We start from the raw sequence: 18,887 nt of genomic DNA on the forward strand, positions 1-18,887 counted from the left end.
AGATCTTGGTGTAACCAAATTTTTTCTAAGTCTTATTTGATTGTCATAATAATTAAACAAATTAAGATACAATATGGAGATGTTTACACTTTGCTGTATCTGGAAAGGACCCGCACTTAAAAGCACTTTAATTTCTGACTGTTTTTATAATCTTCAGGAATTGTATTGGCTATTTTAGAGCTTCTTATTGAGTAATGAGTAGATGTTTTATTATCTTTGATCAATTTTGGGTACTGACTGCTCTAGAAACTGTGACTCCTAGCAAATTATTTCACTTCTCTTTGCTTCCTTGTCTGAAAAATGGGAATGTTAGCAATTGTCCTACCTCTTAGGGTTGTTGCAAAGATTAAATGAGATAATTAATGTGAGATGCTGAGAACAGTGCAACTACTCAGTGGTTAAGCTCTTATTATTGCAACTAAATCTGAAAAGCACACCTGATATAGGAACATTTCTAAAACAGATGTTACTTCCTCAGCTTCTAGAAGCAAAACTTATTTTTCTTGATCTTCAACTTCTACAAGCAATACCTATCTTCTTGATACCCTGTAGCTATCATCTGAAATTTCTGAATTTTGTCTTTACTGTTCATAAATTTCTGAATTTTGTGCTTCCTGTAGGAAATTTAGAAATCACAGAAAAGCATGAAAAAGAAAGAAAGCACTCGTACTATTTCTACCTAGGATATTCCTTAATTTTTTTCTTATTGTTTTAATCATTTTTTTTTCTGCCAGTAGAGATAAATCACCCATAATATAAATAAACCAGATCATTTATAAACAAATTATTGAGTCACATGATCCCCAATTCTAGGATTTTTAAAAATTTATTATTTATTTATTTATTTATTTTTTAAATTGAGATATAATTGACATAGAACATTACATTAGTTTCAGTTGTATATACAGATTATAGCACAGATATTTAAAAGAAATGCAATTTTTTTTCCACGGGCATTTTTTTTAAAGTTTTACTTATTTACTTTGAAAGAAAAAAAAAAGAGAGTGAGCAGGGAAGGGGCAGCAAGAAAGAGAGAGAGTGAGAGAGAGAGAGAGAGAGAGAGAGAGAGAGAATCTCAAGCAGGATCTGCACTGTCAGCGTAAAGCCCCGTATGGGGCTTGAACTCACAAACCATGAGATCATGACCTGAGCTGAAATCAAGAGTCAGACACTTAACCAACTGAGCCACCCACACTCCCCTAAAAGAAATACAAATTTACGCAGAGATTAATCATTTCTGTCAAATAATGAAAGTATCCCTTAATTTTATTTTGGAAACTTTGAGTCTGAATATAGGAAAAGTATATCTTTTTATGTCTCTATAAGTGCTGGGGGAAAGCACTTTTATTTTTGTAAAAGCATATTAAAGATAAAAAAAATACTATCTCAAGAGTAACTTTCTATCTGTTCCTGGGACTTTGTCAGTAATGTCCCCCAGTGCTCTGATCTCGTTGTTTGAGTAATGTTCACTCTGGAAAGTTCTACAGTGGCCATAGGGATTTTTCTGTAAATGAGTGGAAAACTAGCTTTCTCAGCATGTTTGGGGAAACACATCCTTCTTTAAATTCCCACTCCAAATCCTTCACAGGCTGGGGAGTGCTGCTTGTACAAATCTATAGTTTGGTTCCATGGTTTGGTGTCTTACCCATCTGCCTCCATTAATGCTAGTGGGTGTTTTCAAGGTGACATATTTTGCACCGAGCAGAACTCTTCATTTCACTGTCATTCATCCCTTCATATGTTACGCATAAATTTATCATGGAGCCATGAGATACTGTGCAATCAGTAGGTGTAATAAAATAAACAGCCAATTATTTATAGAAAGGCTTGGTATTTGTGTGATTAAAAGGGAGAATGCAGTGAGACATTCATCTAACGTGAAAAGATAGCCGCTGCCACATCTGATGGATCGGGCGGGCTCATATATATGTAGTGCACGTTACCACAGGATTAAACCTCAAGTTTATAGTTATGCCTTGTTGGCATTTCCAAGGCATGGCTGTTATTAGGCAACAGTGGTTACCAAAGATTTATGGAATGTCCTCTGGCTCTGTTTAAATATGGGCTCAAATGACTGATGCAAAGGAATTGGTAATGACCCAACACCTGAATGTTATCTATGACTCGAATAGTTTGCTGTATTCTAGAACAGAGAGTTGTAGAATATTCTTTTTTTAAGAGATAAAACAGACTTTTTGATTTAGAAAACTTGAGTGCATCTCATTATGAATAATGAAACAAGATTAACCTGATTTCATTTTAACTGACACAATAATCAATAAATTTCTTTTAGCCTGAGGCAAGGACATGATTCAACTCCTGAAAGGCTGAGGATTGCTAGATAGTTTTTTGTTTGTTTTTTGTTTTTTGTTTTTTATTTTGTGGGTAAGGAGTAGACTGCGTTTCCTTGAAGACAGAGGCTGTGATTTATATGACAGCTGGAGGTTTTTGCAATGATGTGCCTTTTTTTTGTTCTTGGATACCTTGTTGTATTCTTTTTACATTTCTCACTGGCTCATCATTTTTGTTTTTATGCTGCAGAATTTTGTTAGAGATGTAGCCATCAACTTTAATCCTTGATCTCTCTTAGCCTCTAGGTCTGCTATAGAAAGACTTCACCACTCTGGGGTCATATACCTGGCCATCTCAGCTTATTTGAAAAATTCCTACAAAGCCAAAGAAAGCAAAAGTGTTCCCTTGAATTGTAACTTCTGTCTTATGCAATCTGTTTCACGAGGAGAAGCAGTCTCCTTTCAATTGCTTTCAAGAGGAGAAGCAGTCTTTCCTCAGGCCTTTCCTGGATGACGGGACATAAAATTAAGGCATGGACTGTAACAAAAAGACAAAGATTAGTAAGGAATGGTTTTCACATGTCATCTGGACATCTGTAGGACCTGGAGTGTGGTTGAAAGTTTGTAATAACTTTGCAGGTGCTGCTGATGCTCTGGTCCAAAAATCATACTTTGAGAACAACCAGAGCTAAGTCTGTGGAAGTCCCTGCCTTCTGAGGACTTTTAGGAAACTTGTGTTTATATCCAAGTTACATAGGAATAGGCATCTCACATAATTTTTTTATTCAGCGAAAGGTAAAAATTATCGAGTTTATTATTCCAAAGAGGACATTAAAGAGATATCTATAGTTTAAGTGTGACTTATTCACAAAAGTCTCCTCCAAACATGCATTTGATTCATTTTCTTATTTTCTATTTAGGTAGTTGCTCTAACTTTAGACCTTAGTGATGGGCTCCTGTATTGGTTGGTTCAAGACAGTCAATGCATTCACCTGTACACAGCTGTTCTTCGAGGGTGGAGGTAAGTAATATCTCTTGAAAACAATCTGTTGAGGATGAGAATGACTTACCCCTCAGTTATGTGACAGTGCATGAGCATTCATTATTCTTCCAATAAGCACTTACTAGTTGTCCACTGTTTTTGCAGGCATTGTGCTTGTGGGGAAAGATAGGTTTGTAAACAACTAATGACAGTAGAATATGGTGAATACTGTGATGGGGTAGAAAGAGAGTACAGTGGAGGCACTGAGAAGAATGCTCCTCAAGAGCCCAAGAAATGGATAGATGTGTTTTTCTTCTTCTTAACATGATGGAGTTAGGCAGGAATCATCCTGCACGGCACACATGAAGACTGGAGTCGAAAGAAGCACATGAATTATTCTCTCAATCTGTGTCCTCAAACTAAGCCCCTGGTTCTCTTGTTGGCATTTCCACATCTTCTATAGTAATACTGTAAGGTATTTTTTTTCTAGTATTTTTCCTACACTTTCTTTTTTTTTTTTTTAACATTTTTGCTTATTAAAATTAGGTGTAATGTACATAATATGAAATGTTCAGATCTTCAGTATGCCACGATATCAGTTTTGACAAGTACATTTTAAGACACAGATATGTTGAGGGGCGCCTGGGTAGCTCAGCTTGTTATGTGTTTGACTCTTGGTTTTGAATAAGGTCATGATCTTATGGTTCATGAGTTTGAGCCTCACATAGGGCTCTGTTTTGACAGTGTGGAGCCTGTTTGGGATTCTCTCTCTCCCTCTCTCTCTGCCCCTCCCCTGCTCAAGCTCTCTCTCTCTCAAAACTAAATAAATAAGCACAATAAAGAAAATTTTTAAAAAAGACACATATAGGTCCATCATCACAGAAATTTTCCTGTGCCCCTACCCAATCAATCCCCCCCTGCCCCTGAAATATGTACCTTTTGTGTCTGGCTTCTTTTACTTAGCATAATATCTTTATGATTCATCCATGTTGTTAAGAGTATTAGTCTTTCCTTTTTATTGCTGAGTAGCATTCCATTGCATGAACATACCATAGTTGGCATATCCATTCTCCTCTTTATGGACATTTGGATTGCTTCTCGATTTTGGTTATTATGGATAAAATTGTATAAATATTTATACCCAAGGCTTTGGATGTATTGTTGGATAAATACCTATGAGTAGAATTGCTGGGTGATATGGAAGATACATGCTTAACTTCTTAAATAATTTCCTGGTTTTCAGAGGGTTTATACCATTTTACATTTCCTCCAGAGATGTATGACAGCTCTGGTTCGTCCACATCCTCCCAACAGTTGGCTTTAGCAATCTTTCAAATTTTCACCATTCATTGGTGTATGTAGCAATATATCATTATACTTTTAATTTACACTTCACCAATAACTAATAATTTTCACCACTTTTTAATTTGTTATTGACTATTTATATATTGTCTGTTGTGATGTGACTCTTCAAGTATTTTTCTCACTATTTAATTGGCTGTATATCTTGTCCGTATTGAGATGCAGGAGATCTTTATGTATTATGTATATAAGTCCTTTGTAAAGTATATGTGTTGTGAAATTTTTCTCTCAGTGTTTGGCTTACCTATATATTTGTTGGTGGTGTATTTTGGTGAGTAGAAGTTTTTAATTTTGACTTACCCAATTTATCAATTATTTTCTTTATGGTTTGTGTTTTCTGTGCCTTCTATAAGGTATCTTTGCCTATCCCAAGGTTGTGAGAATTTTATATGATGTACTTTTTAAAAAAATTTTTTAATGTTTATTTATTTTTGAAGGAGAGAGAGACAGAGTGTGAGTGGGGGAGGGGCAGAGAGAGAGGGAGACACAGAATCTGAAACAGGCTCCAGGCTCTGAGCTGTCAGCACAGAGCCCGACGCGGGGCTTGAACTCACGGACCGCGAGATCGTGACCTGAGCTGAAGTTGGACACTTAACCGACTGAGCCACCCAGGTGCCCCTATGATGTACTTTTTATTGTTTTAGCTTCCATATTTAAATATGTGATCCACTTAAAATAGGTTTTTAGATGTTTCTTTCCTTTTCATATGAATATCCAATTGTTCCAGTACCATTTGTTAAAAAGATTTGCCTTGTGTTATTTAATTGCTTTGTGCCCTTGTTCAAAATTATTTGACTGAATATATTTTGGTCTATTTTTGGATTCTCTATTCTGTTCCTTTATTATATTTGTCTAATCTCATGCCAATACTACATTTTCTTGATTACTATAAATTTAGAAAAAGACTTAAAGATAGCTAATATTCGGTCCTCAGTTTGTTTTTCTTTTTCAATATTTTAATTCTGGCTATTCTTGATCTTTTGCTTTTCCAAATAAATTTAAAAATCATCTCACTAATTCCTAGAATAAAGCCTGTTGGAATTTTAAGTCTCTTATCAATTTAGGGAGAACAGATATCATAAAATATTGAGTCTTCCAATCAATAAAAATGGTATCTCTCTTCATTTATTTTGGTTTTCTTTAATTTTATTCAGCAGTGTTTTGTATTTTCAGTGTAGAAGTTTTGTTTTGTTTTGTTTTGTTGTTTTGTTTAGAGTAGTTTCCATGCCCAACCTGGGGCTTGAATTCACAACTCCAAGATTACAAGCCGTGTGCTCCAACGACTGAAGACAGCCAGGCATTCCAAGAAATTTAGAAATTTTGCACTTCTTTCATTAATGAATCCTGAAGTGTCTGATTTTTAAAATAAAAAAAATGTTTATTTATTTTTCAGAGAGAGTGTGTGAGTAGGGGAGGGGCAGAGAGAGAGGTTTATAAGAGGATTCAAAGTGGGCTTTGTGCTGACAGCAGAAAGCCCAATGCGGGGCCTAAACTCATGAACCGTGAGACCATGACCTGAGCTGAAGTTGGACACCCATCTGACTGAGCCACCCAGGCTCCCCTCTGATTTTTTTTTTTTTTTTTTGATGCTTTATAAGTGGTGTTTTCAAAAATTTCATTTTCTAAATTCTTATTACTAGTATGGAGAAATTCAATTGATTTTTGTATATTGACTTGGTATCTTGATTCATTGCTAAATTCACTGTTCTGGTTTCATGCAGAAATGCTTTAGGGGGTTATAATAGTCTTTTACAATGAATTAGGAAACATTCTCTCCTCCTCAATTTTCTGAGTTTTTGATATTAATTCCTCCTTAAATTTTGATAGTATCCACCAGTGAATCCATCTGGGCCTGGAATTTTCTTTGTGGAAAATTGTTTGACTTTAAATTTAGTATATTTTAGGGGTATAAGGTTATTTAAATTTTTATTTTTCTTGAATCAATTTTGTTAATTCATGTCTTTTAAGGAATTTATCCAGTTTGAATGAGTTGTCAGATTAAATTTAATAATAGTCCCGTGTTATCACTTTAATGTCTATAAGGTCGTTAGTGACGTCCTCATATCTCTGATATTGATACATTTTTTTTTTGATCATTCCTGTTAAGGGTTTATCAAATTTATTAATGTTTTAAAAGAACTAGCTTTTAGTTTTGTTGATTTTCCATTTTCAATTTTACTCTTTTCCAGTATTATTTTTATTATTTCTTCTTCTTTTATAATATCCTCTTCTATTTCTAGCTTTTTAAAAAAAATTTTTTTTAATGTTTATTCATTTTTGAGACAGAGAGAGACAGAGCATGAATGGGGGAGGGGCAGAGAGAAAGGGAGACACAGAATCAGAAGCAGGCTCCAGGCTCTGAGCCATCAGCCCAGAGCCTGACGCGGGGCTCGAACTCACGAACCGTGAGATCGTGACCTGAGCTGAAGTCGGACGCTCAACCGACTGAGCCACCCAGGCGCCCCTATTTCTAGCTTTTTAAGATGAAAGAAGAAATTGTGTTCACATCATTCTGTTAATATATTTATAATATTGACATTTAAAGCTGTGTATTTTTTTTAAAGACTGTGTTAGTTGGTATTCCACAAAATTTAGTATGTTGTGTTTTATTATCTTTCCTAATTTCTAATTTCTAAATATTTTCTAATTGCTCTCATTAGTTTTCTTTGATCCATGTGTTTTTAAAATGTACGTTGCTTAATTGTGAAGTATTTTGGGATTGTTTGGGTATTATTTCTATCAATTTCTAATTTAATATCATTGTGGCTGAAAAACATACACCATATAATTTCAATCTTTTGACATTTATTTAGGCTTATTTTATGACCCACCATTGGGTATATCAAGATGAATGTTCCATGTGCACTAGAAGAATATTTATTCAGCTAATAATCTGTTGGATTATTAGATTAATTATCATTAGATTAATAGCTGGTATAGTAGTCTATAACTGCCAAGTACATAAATTAGTTGATAGTGTAGTTTAAATATTTGTGTCTACTTGTACTGTCACTGAAAAGAGGTGCCATAGTCTTCAACTATGGTTGTAGATTTGCCTATGGTTCTCTACAGTTGATATACCTGGGTCCTTTGTATTTATATTATTATCTATGTACTTGAGTATATTGCCTTTTTATCACATAAAATGCCTTCATTAGTCTATGGTGATTCTCTTCATCTTCATCTGGGTGCTTTGTATGTATATTATTATCTATATACTTGATTATATTGCTTTTTTTCACTATAAAATGCCCTCATCAGTCTATGGTAATGCTCATTGCTTAGAGACCACTTTGTCTGATAGTAGTATAGCCACAGCAGCTTTAATTAATTAATTAATTAATTAGAGATAGAGAGTGAGTGGGGGAGGGTCAGAGAGAGAGGGAGACAGAGAATCCCAAGCAGGCTCCATGCTGTCAGCGCAGAGCCTGATGCAGGGCTCAAACTGGAGAGATCATGACCTCTGAGCCCAGTCCTGAAGTCAGATGCTCAACTGAATGTGCCACCCAGATGCCCACGATGGATCTACTCTTGAAATTGCTCTTCCTTCTCCTAAGTCCATCAATTTCCTTTAGTTTATAAAAGAATTAATCAGGTACAAGTATAACAACATATCTGACCTGGAAGTTGAAGAGGGTGCACCCGTCAACAATTCAGATGTATTTGGTTATGTCAGAACTGATTACATGCTCCAAGGGACCCTATGCCCTTGCTGTTCCCTCTGCCTGCAGTGTTCCCAGACTCAGTTCCCTTGGTTAATTGGTATTCGGTCTGTATGGCTCAGTTTAAGCATGTTCTCTAATGTGACCAGACTTTTTCTGACCAGATCCCAGTAGGTCTCCTTGTTAAGGAATCCGCTCTACTTTTCCTTTTACGGTGCCATTCAGATGCCAAAAGATGGTTGTTTGCTCATCTTCTGCCTTTTCTGACTGCCTTTTCTTTTCAGACTGCCTTTTCTGCTATCCTGTGTATTCTATGAGGGCAGGGATTGTATTTGTCTATTTACCACTGTATTCCTAGTGGCTAACACAGAACGGGGCACAAAACACTTGTTGACTGAATGAGTAAATGAATGAACCCTCAGCACAGTAACCTCAGCTGACCTCTATATTTCACCCTTTATGGAAGAGTTTGACTTTTTATGACTTTTTTGTTGAGCTTCGATTTAAATCCAGCTTTACTTGTTGTGGAGGACTGAAGGGTTTGAAATTACAGATAGAAGGAAGCCCCATACTGACCTCTCGAAAGTGAGGAGGTTTTGCTGAAGTGCCGTGAACATTGGAGGTCAAGAATTTCCCGGTTAGTCCATGAGATTTTTATAGGGGAGGAGTCTTCAACTGGAAATGAGGGGTCATCCATGCCAGGAGCAGCTAAGGGATATCCAGGCTCACCCTGCGGGGAAACCCGCTGTCCTAGGGACACTGGAAATGCTGAAACAAACAACCAGGTGGGCTAAACTAACACAAGGGCATTCACAGGATACAGGCATCAGCAGCTCTGTGGGTGGTCCAGAAGGGCCAGCCTCCTAGCCAAAGTGCATCCTGTTTAGTGAGCTTCCCTCCATTTGGAACTGGGTTTTATGTATTTCACAAGGTTGCTGGAAAGTTCTAACGAGAAGTAGAAATAACAAGGTGTGAAATTAGACAAGCAAGTCAAAGTCCACAAGGCAAACCAGATGCTGTCTTCAGAACTGCGTAGGTATAAATAGAGTATTTCACTAGAAAAAGGACAATGTGAATCGTCCTGGTGAATATACTTCTTTATAAGGTTCCCAACTTCCAGTTTTGGCCCTCTCAGGTAGTCACAGTTTTGTCAAGGAGATATTGTGAAATTCTCAAATCAAAACCTTTATTTGTTTTGATTTTAAGTGCCATTCTTTCTACTTTTCTAAAGAAGGAACTGTCAACACTCTAAAAAGATGTCGAGAAATCTTGAAAAGAAATAGTCAAACCACCACTTCAAAAGACTGAAAATCATTGAGGTGGTTTTTATTTATTGAGTACCAGGAAAGAGAGATTTTTAGAAACTACCAAGCAGATTTTTAAAGTGAAAATTATACCCCAATTCTGTGTCATGGAGAGAAAACTCTAGCATTGATGTAAATAATAGTCTGTTAACTTGAATTTCCCAGTCTGAAAAGAAGCATTCTGCATGAGCTAACGAAGTTAGTAAGTATCATTGAAGCAGCAGTTGTGAATAGTATATATTGATGGACCAAACAGGAGAGAATAATGGGTGGCAAATAAATAACATGATTAACCAAGTGTAAGAGGGAGGCGTGGCCTGATGAGGAGAAACCAGCCAGTAGGTTGCACCTCTAAGATAGGTACTACCGAGAATCACCAGTATTTCTTAAAATCTGTGTAATACTCTTGCCATTGCAATATCACATTAATGAGAAAAGTCCTAGAAGACTTGCTTTAGGTATACTTTAAGAAAAGCGTAAAAAAATCAACTTTATACAGAACTAAAAATAACGATAATTATTGTTGCAAAGTATTTTCTTTTTGTTTTTGCATCCACAAACACACACCCTCACAAACATACATTCTCTCCAGTACGTGAATGTACCAGCCCTTCCCCAGCTTGAGATTCACAGGCTAATTGGTGCCATGTTTTAGCAGTGCTGGAGATATCAACATCACGGAGTTTGCAGCCTGGAGTACTTCTGAAATTTCCCAGAATACACTGATGTACTATAGTGGTCGGCTCTTCTGGATCAATGGCTTTAGGATTATCACAGCTCAGGAAATAAGTCAGAGAACCAGTGTCTCTGTTTTGGAACCAGCCAAATTTAATCAGTTCACAATCATTCAGACATCCCTCAAGCCTCTGCCAAGTACAGTATATTATTTCTGTTTACCCTCTTGCCTCCAAGCGTGTTTTGTTAAATAAGTGTTTACTTTGGGATTTGTTTTGTTTTGTTTTCTTAAAAAAATATTTAAGCCCCGAAGCGGGGCTTGAACTCACGAACTGTGAGATCATGACCTGAGCCAAAGTTGGACAGCCAACTGCCTGAGCCACTCAGGTGCCCCTTTGGGAATTTTTTCTTAAGAATTAAATTTTAGAGGCGCCTAGGTGGCTCAGTCGGTTAAGTGTCTGACTTCAGCTCAGACTTTGAACCCTGCATCTAGCTCTGTGCTGACATTGCAGAACCTGGAGACTGCTTTGCATTCTATGTCTCCCTCTTTCTTTGCCCCTCCCCGCCCCCCCCCCCCCCCCCCGTTCCTCTGTCTCTCTCTGCCTCTCAAAAAAAAAAAAAATTAAAATGTTAAAAAAAAAGTTTTAAAAAGAAAAAGGCTTTTGTAGTTTCTCTTGGTTTGCTTGCATTTTACTCTTAATCCAAATTTGCAGCATGGAACAGTCAGAAAAAGAAGATTGTTAGGATATATTAAAAGAAAGGGAAATTTTATTTTTGTATTAATTATTAGTAATTTCTGTTAATTATCCATGTTCTCTATGATGTTTGAGAATCCTAAATTCTTTCCCCCTCTATTCATTCTTTCATCCCATAGGGAACTTTTCTGTTACCCCCAAGGTTATCCCAGATCCTGTTCAAGAATCTTCCTTTAGGATTGAAGGAAATGCTTCAAGTTTTCAAATCCTGTGGAATGCTCCCCCAGCAGTGGATTGGGGTATAATTTTCTACAGTGTGGATTTCAGTTCTCATTCTAAGGTATAGTGTTGGTTCTAGTAACTTCCATTTCTCAAACAGGCTGTACCAACTGTATCAGCCCTGCCCACACTAATTTGTGCTTCCTTCATTTAGCCAAGCCTGTTTCCTTTGTTGCTCCCAATGCATTTGATTATTAAGATTTTTCCTGAGGGGCCACCTGGGTGGCTCAGTTGGCTGAGCATTTGACTCTTGATTTTGGTTCAGGTCATGATCCCAGGGTTGTGGGACTGAGCCCCTCATTGGTCTCCATGCTGAGTGTGGAGACTGCTTAAGATTTTCTCTCTCTCCCTCTGCCCCTGTCCCCCACTCATGCTCTCTCTCTAAAATAAAAATAAAAAATAAAAAAAGAAAAGGGTTTTCCTGAGAGTGTTTTTTAAAAATTAAAAAAAAAGTTTATTTATTTTTGAGAGAGAGAGAGAGAGAGAGAGAGAGAGAGAGAGAGAATGAATGAGAATGAGCAGGGGAGGGGCAGAAAGAGAGGGAGACACAAAATCTGAAGCAAGCTCCAGGTTCTGAGCTGTCAGCACAGAGACCAAAGCGGGGCTCAAACCCATGAACTGTGAGATCATGACCTTAGCCAAAGTCAGATACTCAGTTGACTGAGCCACCCAGGGGCCCCCTGAGAACCCTTGTTTGCAGCCAGTCTCTGATTGTTTTGTGGTTAATGTTAACGACTGGTATGTTAGGTACATTTTAACTGGTCTATGTGGAACCACATGGAACTTAGCAACATTAGCATTTCCAAAGTTGCACGTTTTGGTTCACAGGTGAACCAAAGTTTGGAGATTTTAGTTCATTAGGAATAAAAGGTTTTATGACTCCCTCACTAAGAAAATAATGTTTTGTTCTTATATTTTAGTTCCTGGCTAGTGAGCAGCAGCTTTCGCCTATATTTACTGTGGAAGGGCTGGAGCCCTATGCCTTATTTAATCTCTCTGTCACTCCTTATACGTACTGGGGAAAGGGCCCCCAAACATCTCTGTCACTTCGAGCACCTGAAACAGGTACAGGGGTTAAAAGATCTTTTTAAAAGGGCAGAGGCTCATTTTCTATGCTCTACAGTAAATGGCTAATAATTTTTAAAAATAACTTTCAGTTCTGTAGATGTGTTGAGATTCAATACCTTTTCAATGACTTTTTGGAGATGAGAATAACACCATTAGTATCAGTCTGCATCATTTATTCCAAAAGCATATTCCAAAGATTCCCTAAGATTGTTTCACTTGATTATAATAATACATATGATGCAGAAACCTGTTTCAGGTAACTTGTGAAACACTTGAGAAGGAAATCGGGAATATAATAGCAGGGACAGTTTCATGGAAGTCAGGCCTGTCTGAAGATGTTCTCATAGATGGTAACTCAGAAGCTTCCATAGGTGGAGAACTCATGCCTGAATTTAATGTTTTCCTTTGGAATATGTTTTAAAAAGATATCCTTTAAAAAGGATAGTTTTAAAAAGGATAGTAGTCGTGTCTTTACATGTGTATCACTACAAAATGTACAAAGCACATTTATATGTATCACTCCTTTATTAAACGTTTACTGCACACCTATTATGTGTCAGAGCATCATTTCCTCCTTGCATTTGATCCTCCCCCTGCTCCCTGAAAGGTAGAACAGGTGTTACTATCTCAGTTATGCAAATGAGAAAGGAGAAGCCTAGAGGTTGCCCAATGTAGACTAGCTGGGACTTAATCCAGACTTTCCACTGCCGTTTTACCAAGTCTCCACTCAGTCCTGTCTTCAAATGCTGGTAAATGATAGTATCATATTGATTTATTCATTATGAACTTATTAGCACAGGACCTGGCAGGCAGAAAGAGCTCAATAGGCATAGATGTGCATTTTTTGTATGTTTGTTTTTAAGTGTTAAGTTTCTTTCAACAATATTTACCCATGAGTCTCACAACAGGAACATAGTAGAGCCTGAGTAGGTCCTGGAGCAGTTAGCATTTGAATCCAGGTATGCTCTCTTTGAGATCATCTTGGGATGTCAGCTTTGGTAGGATTGTTCTGTGGAAATGGTTTTGCCTGAGTCTGTCAGGGGATGTACTGGGGACCTAGGGTCATCAGCATTCTGCTGGGTGTTGGGGGGCAATGAAAAATGAAAAGATTTGGCCTTTGCCTTCAGGAAATTTACAATATAGTTGGGAAATTATTCAAATGGACAAATATTTATTAAGCGCGAAATTATTCAAATGGACAAATACTTATTAAGCGCTTACAGTGTGCTAGTCCTATACTAGATTTGAGGGGATTTAACAAGGAATAAGGAAAGGTGCTTTCTCTGATGGAGCTCGTAAAACAGTAGAGAGATAAACACAGGCTTCCAACGATAACAGAAACGAGACAGTGAGAACTGAGTTTCAATGGCATAGAGTAAATAGACAAGACAGAATGCTTCACCTCTATCAAGCAGCCCCACCGCTCTCAGGAGGTGACAATGGTCATAGACTGGAATGGCCACCGAAGGCCTTTGGGGAGGGGGAGTTCTAGCTGGGCTCTAGGGAATGATGCAAGGAAAGGTATCCCATATAAGCACAGTGTAAGAAGGCCCGGAGATTGGATAATGATGTGAGTGTTGAACATTGAGAAGCGATGTGACTGGAGTGGATAGTGGAAAGGGACCTTGTAGAGGAGTCTGAAGAAGGAAGACAGGCATCTTGCATGAAATGACATGGACATCAGGCAGAGGAATTTCTCTTGATTAAGAGGGAGATAAAGATAAGATTTGCTGAAATATCAGGATAGGTTCCTGAAGAAATCTGTGGAATCTTCTCTCCTGAAGAACAAGATAGATACGCTTTGATTTCTGGAATGAGAAGTATTTATTACTGTTTCTCCATCCCCTCATCATGAATGGTAAAAAGTCAATTTTATATTCTTTTCTACCCTATCTGTGTCTCTGCTTTTCAGTTCCATCGGCACCCCAGAATCCCAGGATATTTATATTACCAAGTGGGAAATACCATAACCAGAACGAGGTTGTGGTGGAATTTAGATGGAATAAGCCTAAGCATGAAAACGGCGTGTTAACGAGATTTGAAATGTTCTATCAAATATCCAACCAGAGAGACACAAATAAAACATTTGAAGACTGGATGGCTGTCAATGCAACCCCCTCAGAGATGTCTTTTCAGCTTGAAGGCATGAGTCCCGGGTACACTGTTGCCTTCCAGGTATAAGAGTGAAAACAGGGATACAGGGGTCTCAGTGGTGCAAACAGAAGGCTGATTAAAGGACTAGGTTAAGAATTCTGCCACTCTGTCAATAATTTGAGATCCACTATGGTCACAGAAGTCAAGTGGGTGGCAAAGATACAGAGGGGAGAGGGGACAGCTAGGGTAAAGGACAGCTTGACAGCTTTCTTGCTTTCAGATTCAGAACAAACCATTATTTTTCCCTGTAATCACTATAGGTCGTGTACCTGGGTAGATGCTTTTATATTCCTTATCTCATTTGATCCCCTTACTGTCTGTGAAGAAAGAGCCATGTCCCTGGGTGTGTCAGTGAATTACCAAAGCTGCATGGCTAGGAAGTGGTGTTCTGTAGTCCAGCTGCTAGAATCCTTTCCCCCAGATCACATCACTACTGTGAATCCTCTGGATGCCCCAACTTGGAGCTACTGCTGGAAATAAAACCTGAGGGTCTAGGTAGTTGATATCTCAGAGTTACTGTCTGGCTGCTGATAGACGAGAAAGTGAGAATAGGAGTCAAGAATAACAAGTTACTGCCACCCCATTTGGGCACTTTAACTTTAATATGAAATAGCTTTCTACTTATGGTAGATGGCTTGATGATTTTCTTATCTTCATTAAATACCAAGTTGGTGATGTTATGCCCAGAATTCGTGATCCCCAAAGACCACCAGGGAGCCGAGTCCGATGTAAAAGCAAAAGAGCGTTTATTCGAGCTAGCTCGAGCTCAATCCCCTACCTGCACCCGACGCAGCGGTGAGATGCCAGGGAGAGAGAGCGAGTTTCAAAAGCACAAAGGTTTTATTGGGGTCTAGGGGCAGTTGGTGAGGTAATGGCTGTGGCCTCAGCTGATTGGCTGGGGAAGGGTCGTGGCCTTGGTGGATTGGCTGGGGAAGGGTCGGAGTCCTGTTACGCAGGTCACTGGGCGTGTTTTGATCGGGAAGTTTGAACGGGAGAGCGGGAGGTTACTCAAGGGGAGGAGGCGTGGTCAAGGTGGAGGACACAGAACAAGATGGAGTCGGCCGGCGTAGGTCCGCCCTTACAGGTGACAATGTTGTACATATTTAGAATTATTTCTAAATATTATTTCCCATTTCTTTTTGGGGAACATAATGCTTTGGGGAGTGTTTTAGAGATGAGTTTCCTAAGGATCTGTTTTCTCTTTGTAAAATTCTAATTTAATAGTTATTTTGTTAATATATTTGTTCAACATATACTAATCGAAGAAGTTGTACATAAAAGTTAAAGATAGTACACATTCTTATTTGTTGAGAATTATGTGTGTTCTGGTTAAATAAATATTCTGGTTAAGTGTATCTGTCTAAATTACATATAGTTTCAGATCTCAGTCATCGCAAGATTGTGCAAGGTGATATGCACGGATATGCATGAGTTTCACTTAATGTGGTCTTGTGCAAAAGTGAAGACGTCTTGGTATATGTACATACCATGATGCACACACACACACACACACACACACACACATACACACACCCCATGTACAGATAGTAGTATGTATAATATGGTAAAATATATTTAACAGTAGAAGTATAATAAAAATAATCTAATACTTTGTTGACTGAGAGGGCACTTGAGGATCTACCTTTTGGGTCCATCATTATGGGTGTCAATTTCCTTTATAGGCTGTTATACACATGCAAGGTTGGGAAGTGGAAATGATTTATTACACTATAAAAGACGTCTACTAAAAGCTGTTTTCTTTTTTTTTTCTTAATTTTTTTAAATGTTTTATTTATTTTTGAGACAGAGAGAGACAGAGCATGAGCAGGGGAGGGACAGAGAGAGAGGGAGACAAAGAATCTGAAGCAGGTTCCAGCCTCTGAGCTGTCAGCACAGAGCCTGATGCGGGGCTCAAACTCACGGACTGTGAGATCATGAAGTCGGACGCCCAACCGATTGAGCCACCCAGGCGCCCCTCTTTTTTTTTTAATTTTTAGTACGTATTTATTTTTGAGAGAGAGACAGAGTGTGTGAGGAGGAGAGGCAGAGAGAGAGGGAAACACGGAGTCCGAAGCAGGCTCCAGGCTTTGAGCTGTCAGAGCCTGACATGGTGCTTGAACTCACAAACTGCAAGCTCATGACCTGAGCTGAAGTCATGTGCTTAACTGACTGAGCCACCCAGGCACCCCTAAAAGCTGTTTTTAAAAAGCTTTGGTAGCGGGATGCAGAGTGGTACAGTATACAAGTATACAAACCCCACAAGACTTGATTTTTATGCCAGTTTCTGTGTATGTCATTGTGGATGAGTTACTTAATTCTGATTTTGTCTAGTTTCTGCTCTTAGTAATTGTGAGAACTAAAAGAGATAATGTATGTAAAAGTGGTTTGAAATGCATAATTAATATTCAAATGTAAGTTTTAATTATTATTTTTCTTTTACAAATCTCATTTTTTAAAAGGTACAGTAAATTTGGTTGTTTAAAGCTTCTAGTTGTTTATTTTACAGTCTGTGGGAGTTTACCATAATATGCATAGTTTTGTTTCTGTTAAACGTTCTATATAATTTCATTTTGGAAATAGCTAAAGACCTTTTTTAGAAATTCAAATCTTTTGCAGGGGAGATTTGTGCCAATATTTTGTACTGTTCCAGACAACAATAGCAATGATAAAAACCACACCACCGGCATGAATGTGGGGCAATACTTACCTTTTAGTGATTTATTGCTTTATACTCAGATGGAAGTAACTATTTGAAACTATTCAGTCAGAGAAAGACAAAAACCCCTATGATTTCACTCCTATGTGGAACTGAAGAAACAAAACAGAAGAAGAACATGGGGGTGGGAAGGAAAGGCAAACCAGGAAACAGACTCTTAACTACAGAGAGCAAACTGAGGATTGCTGGAGGGGAGGTGGGTGGGGAATGGGCTAGATGGGTGATGGGGATTAAGGAGACTTGTCCAGATGAGCACAGGGTATTGTGTGTAAGTGATGAATCACTAAATTCTACACTGGAAACTAACTGTGTGTTAACTAACTGGAATTTAACTAAAAACCTGACAGAAAAAAGAAACTATTCATAACTGATACCAAAATTGTGAAATGAAACCTTCGATAATTTATCAGTCTCAGAACGTAATTGCTGTCACTGAGGACACTGTTGAATGCAATTTTTCTGGTATCCTTTTCTTTCTCTAGGTTCGAGCCTTCACATCCAAAGGACCTGGACCATTTTCTGACACAGTAAAGTCCAGAACCTCAGGTATTCATTACCTAAAACCTGTGTAAAAAACAATTCGTATTTTAAAAACATTTTTGACCCTTGGTATTCTCAGGGATATGAATGCTGTTTCTGAGCTGAAGTTAAAGTCAAATAACCAATTTTTATCACCAAACACACTTAACAAATCTGAGCTTAGGGCGCCTGGCAGTGTTGATTGAGACTGGAACAGTAGATGAACCCAGAGAAGACCCATGGATTTCAGAATAGCCTGATAGTGAATCAAGGGATTTTGCCAAATGAAAGTTTTTTTTTTCTCTTATATGTATTATCTACTTGTTTTTTGTTTTCAGAAATCAACCCATTTCCATATCTCATGACTCTTTTTGACAGCAAGATCGTTTTATTAGATATGGATCAAAATCACGTTGTATGGACATTTTCAGCAGAAGGAGACATCAGTACCATGGGCTACACAGCTGATAATGGAATGGGATATTATGCTCAAGGAGACTCACTCTGCCTTCTGAACATGCACAACAGATCCAGCTCTGAGGTATTTCACTATGTAACTATTCTGGAAGGAAGGACATGGATAATTTACATATCACACCACCCTATAATTAAATAGGCTGGTCAGTGGTCGAGCCATTAAGATTAGAATGGTTGGAAAGGACAAATGTTGCGTAATTATTTAGTCACAAATGAATAGTGATTAGATTTTGGGCAAATATCATTCAGGATTAATTTTGCAAATAGTTTTATTTGGTTTAAGGCACTGTGTTAGTTCCTGGGATAGAGGTAAAAAAGAAAAAAAAAATCACAGTCTTTGAACAAACCCAGTCTGGTATCAGTCTAACACTAGGAGGACAGTAGTGTGTAATGATTCATGGCTGAGCTTTGGGATCTGAAATTTAGAACTTAATTCTGGCTTCGCCATTTACTAGATCTGTGACTATCAGCAAGTTATTTAACTTGTGGCATCTCTTCACATGGTTCCTGTGAAGATTAAATGAGATGACCGACGTAAGGCACTTAGCACAATGCCTGGCATGTGGTGGCATTCATTGAGTGTCAGCTAGTGGAACAGACAGACAGAAGACGTTATCGTGCTATGCTGAGGGCAGGATGTGGTGGCATCACAGAAAATGGATGATCAATCCAGGTTGGAGTGGTTGAGTGGAAAGACACCTTG

The 18,887-nt window shown here is 38.1% G+C and overlaps 1 protein-coding gene across 6 annotated transcripts in view; it reads left to right on the forward strand.

Moving 5' to 3' along the window:
• ROS1 (ROS proto-oncogene 1, receptor tyrosine kinase) overlaps nt 1-18,887 on the forward strand; it is a 124,316-nt gene that overhangs the window by 50,069 nt on the left and 55,360 nt on the right. For 4 of the 6 annotated variants that reach the window (XM_053222337.1, XM_053222338.1, XM_027057018.2 and 1 more), the window contains exons 18-24: nt 3,212-3,312; nt 10,257-10,474; nt 11,151-11,311; nt 12,171-12,315; nt 14,231-14,493; nt 17,671-17,734; nt 18,046-18,248. In XM_053222337.1, coding sequence (XP_053078312.1) covers nt 3,212-3,312; nt 10,257-10,474; nt 11,151-11,311; nt 12,171-12,315; nt 14,231-14,493; nt 17,671-17,734; nt 18,046-18,248 — 1,155 coding nt within the window. The remainder of the gene's footprint in view (nt 1-3,211; nt 3,313-10,256; nt 10,475-11,150; nt 11,312-12,170; nt 12,316-14,230; nt 14,494-17,670; nt 17,735-18,045; nt 18,249-18,887) is intronic. The other 2 variants (XM_027057019.2, XM_027057021.2) reach the window with 1 other exon arrangement.

The sequence above is a fragment of the Acinonyx jubatus genome, chromosome B2, assembly GCF_027475565.1.
Source record: "Acinonyx jubatus isolate Ajub_Pintada_27869175 chromosome B2, VMU_Ajub_asm_v1.0, whole genome shotgun sequence".
Classification (NCBI taxonomy): Eukaryota; Metazoa; Chordata; class Mammalia; order Carnivora; family Felidae; genus Acinonyx; species Acinonyx jubatus.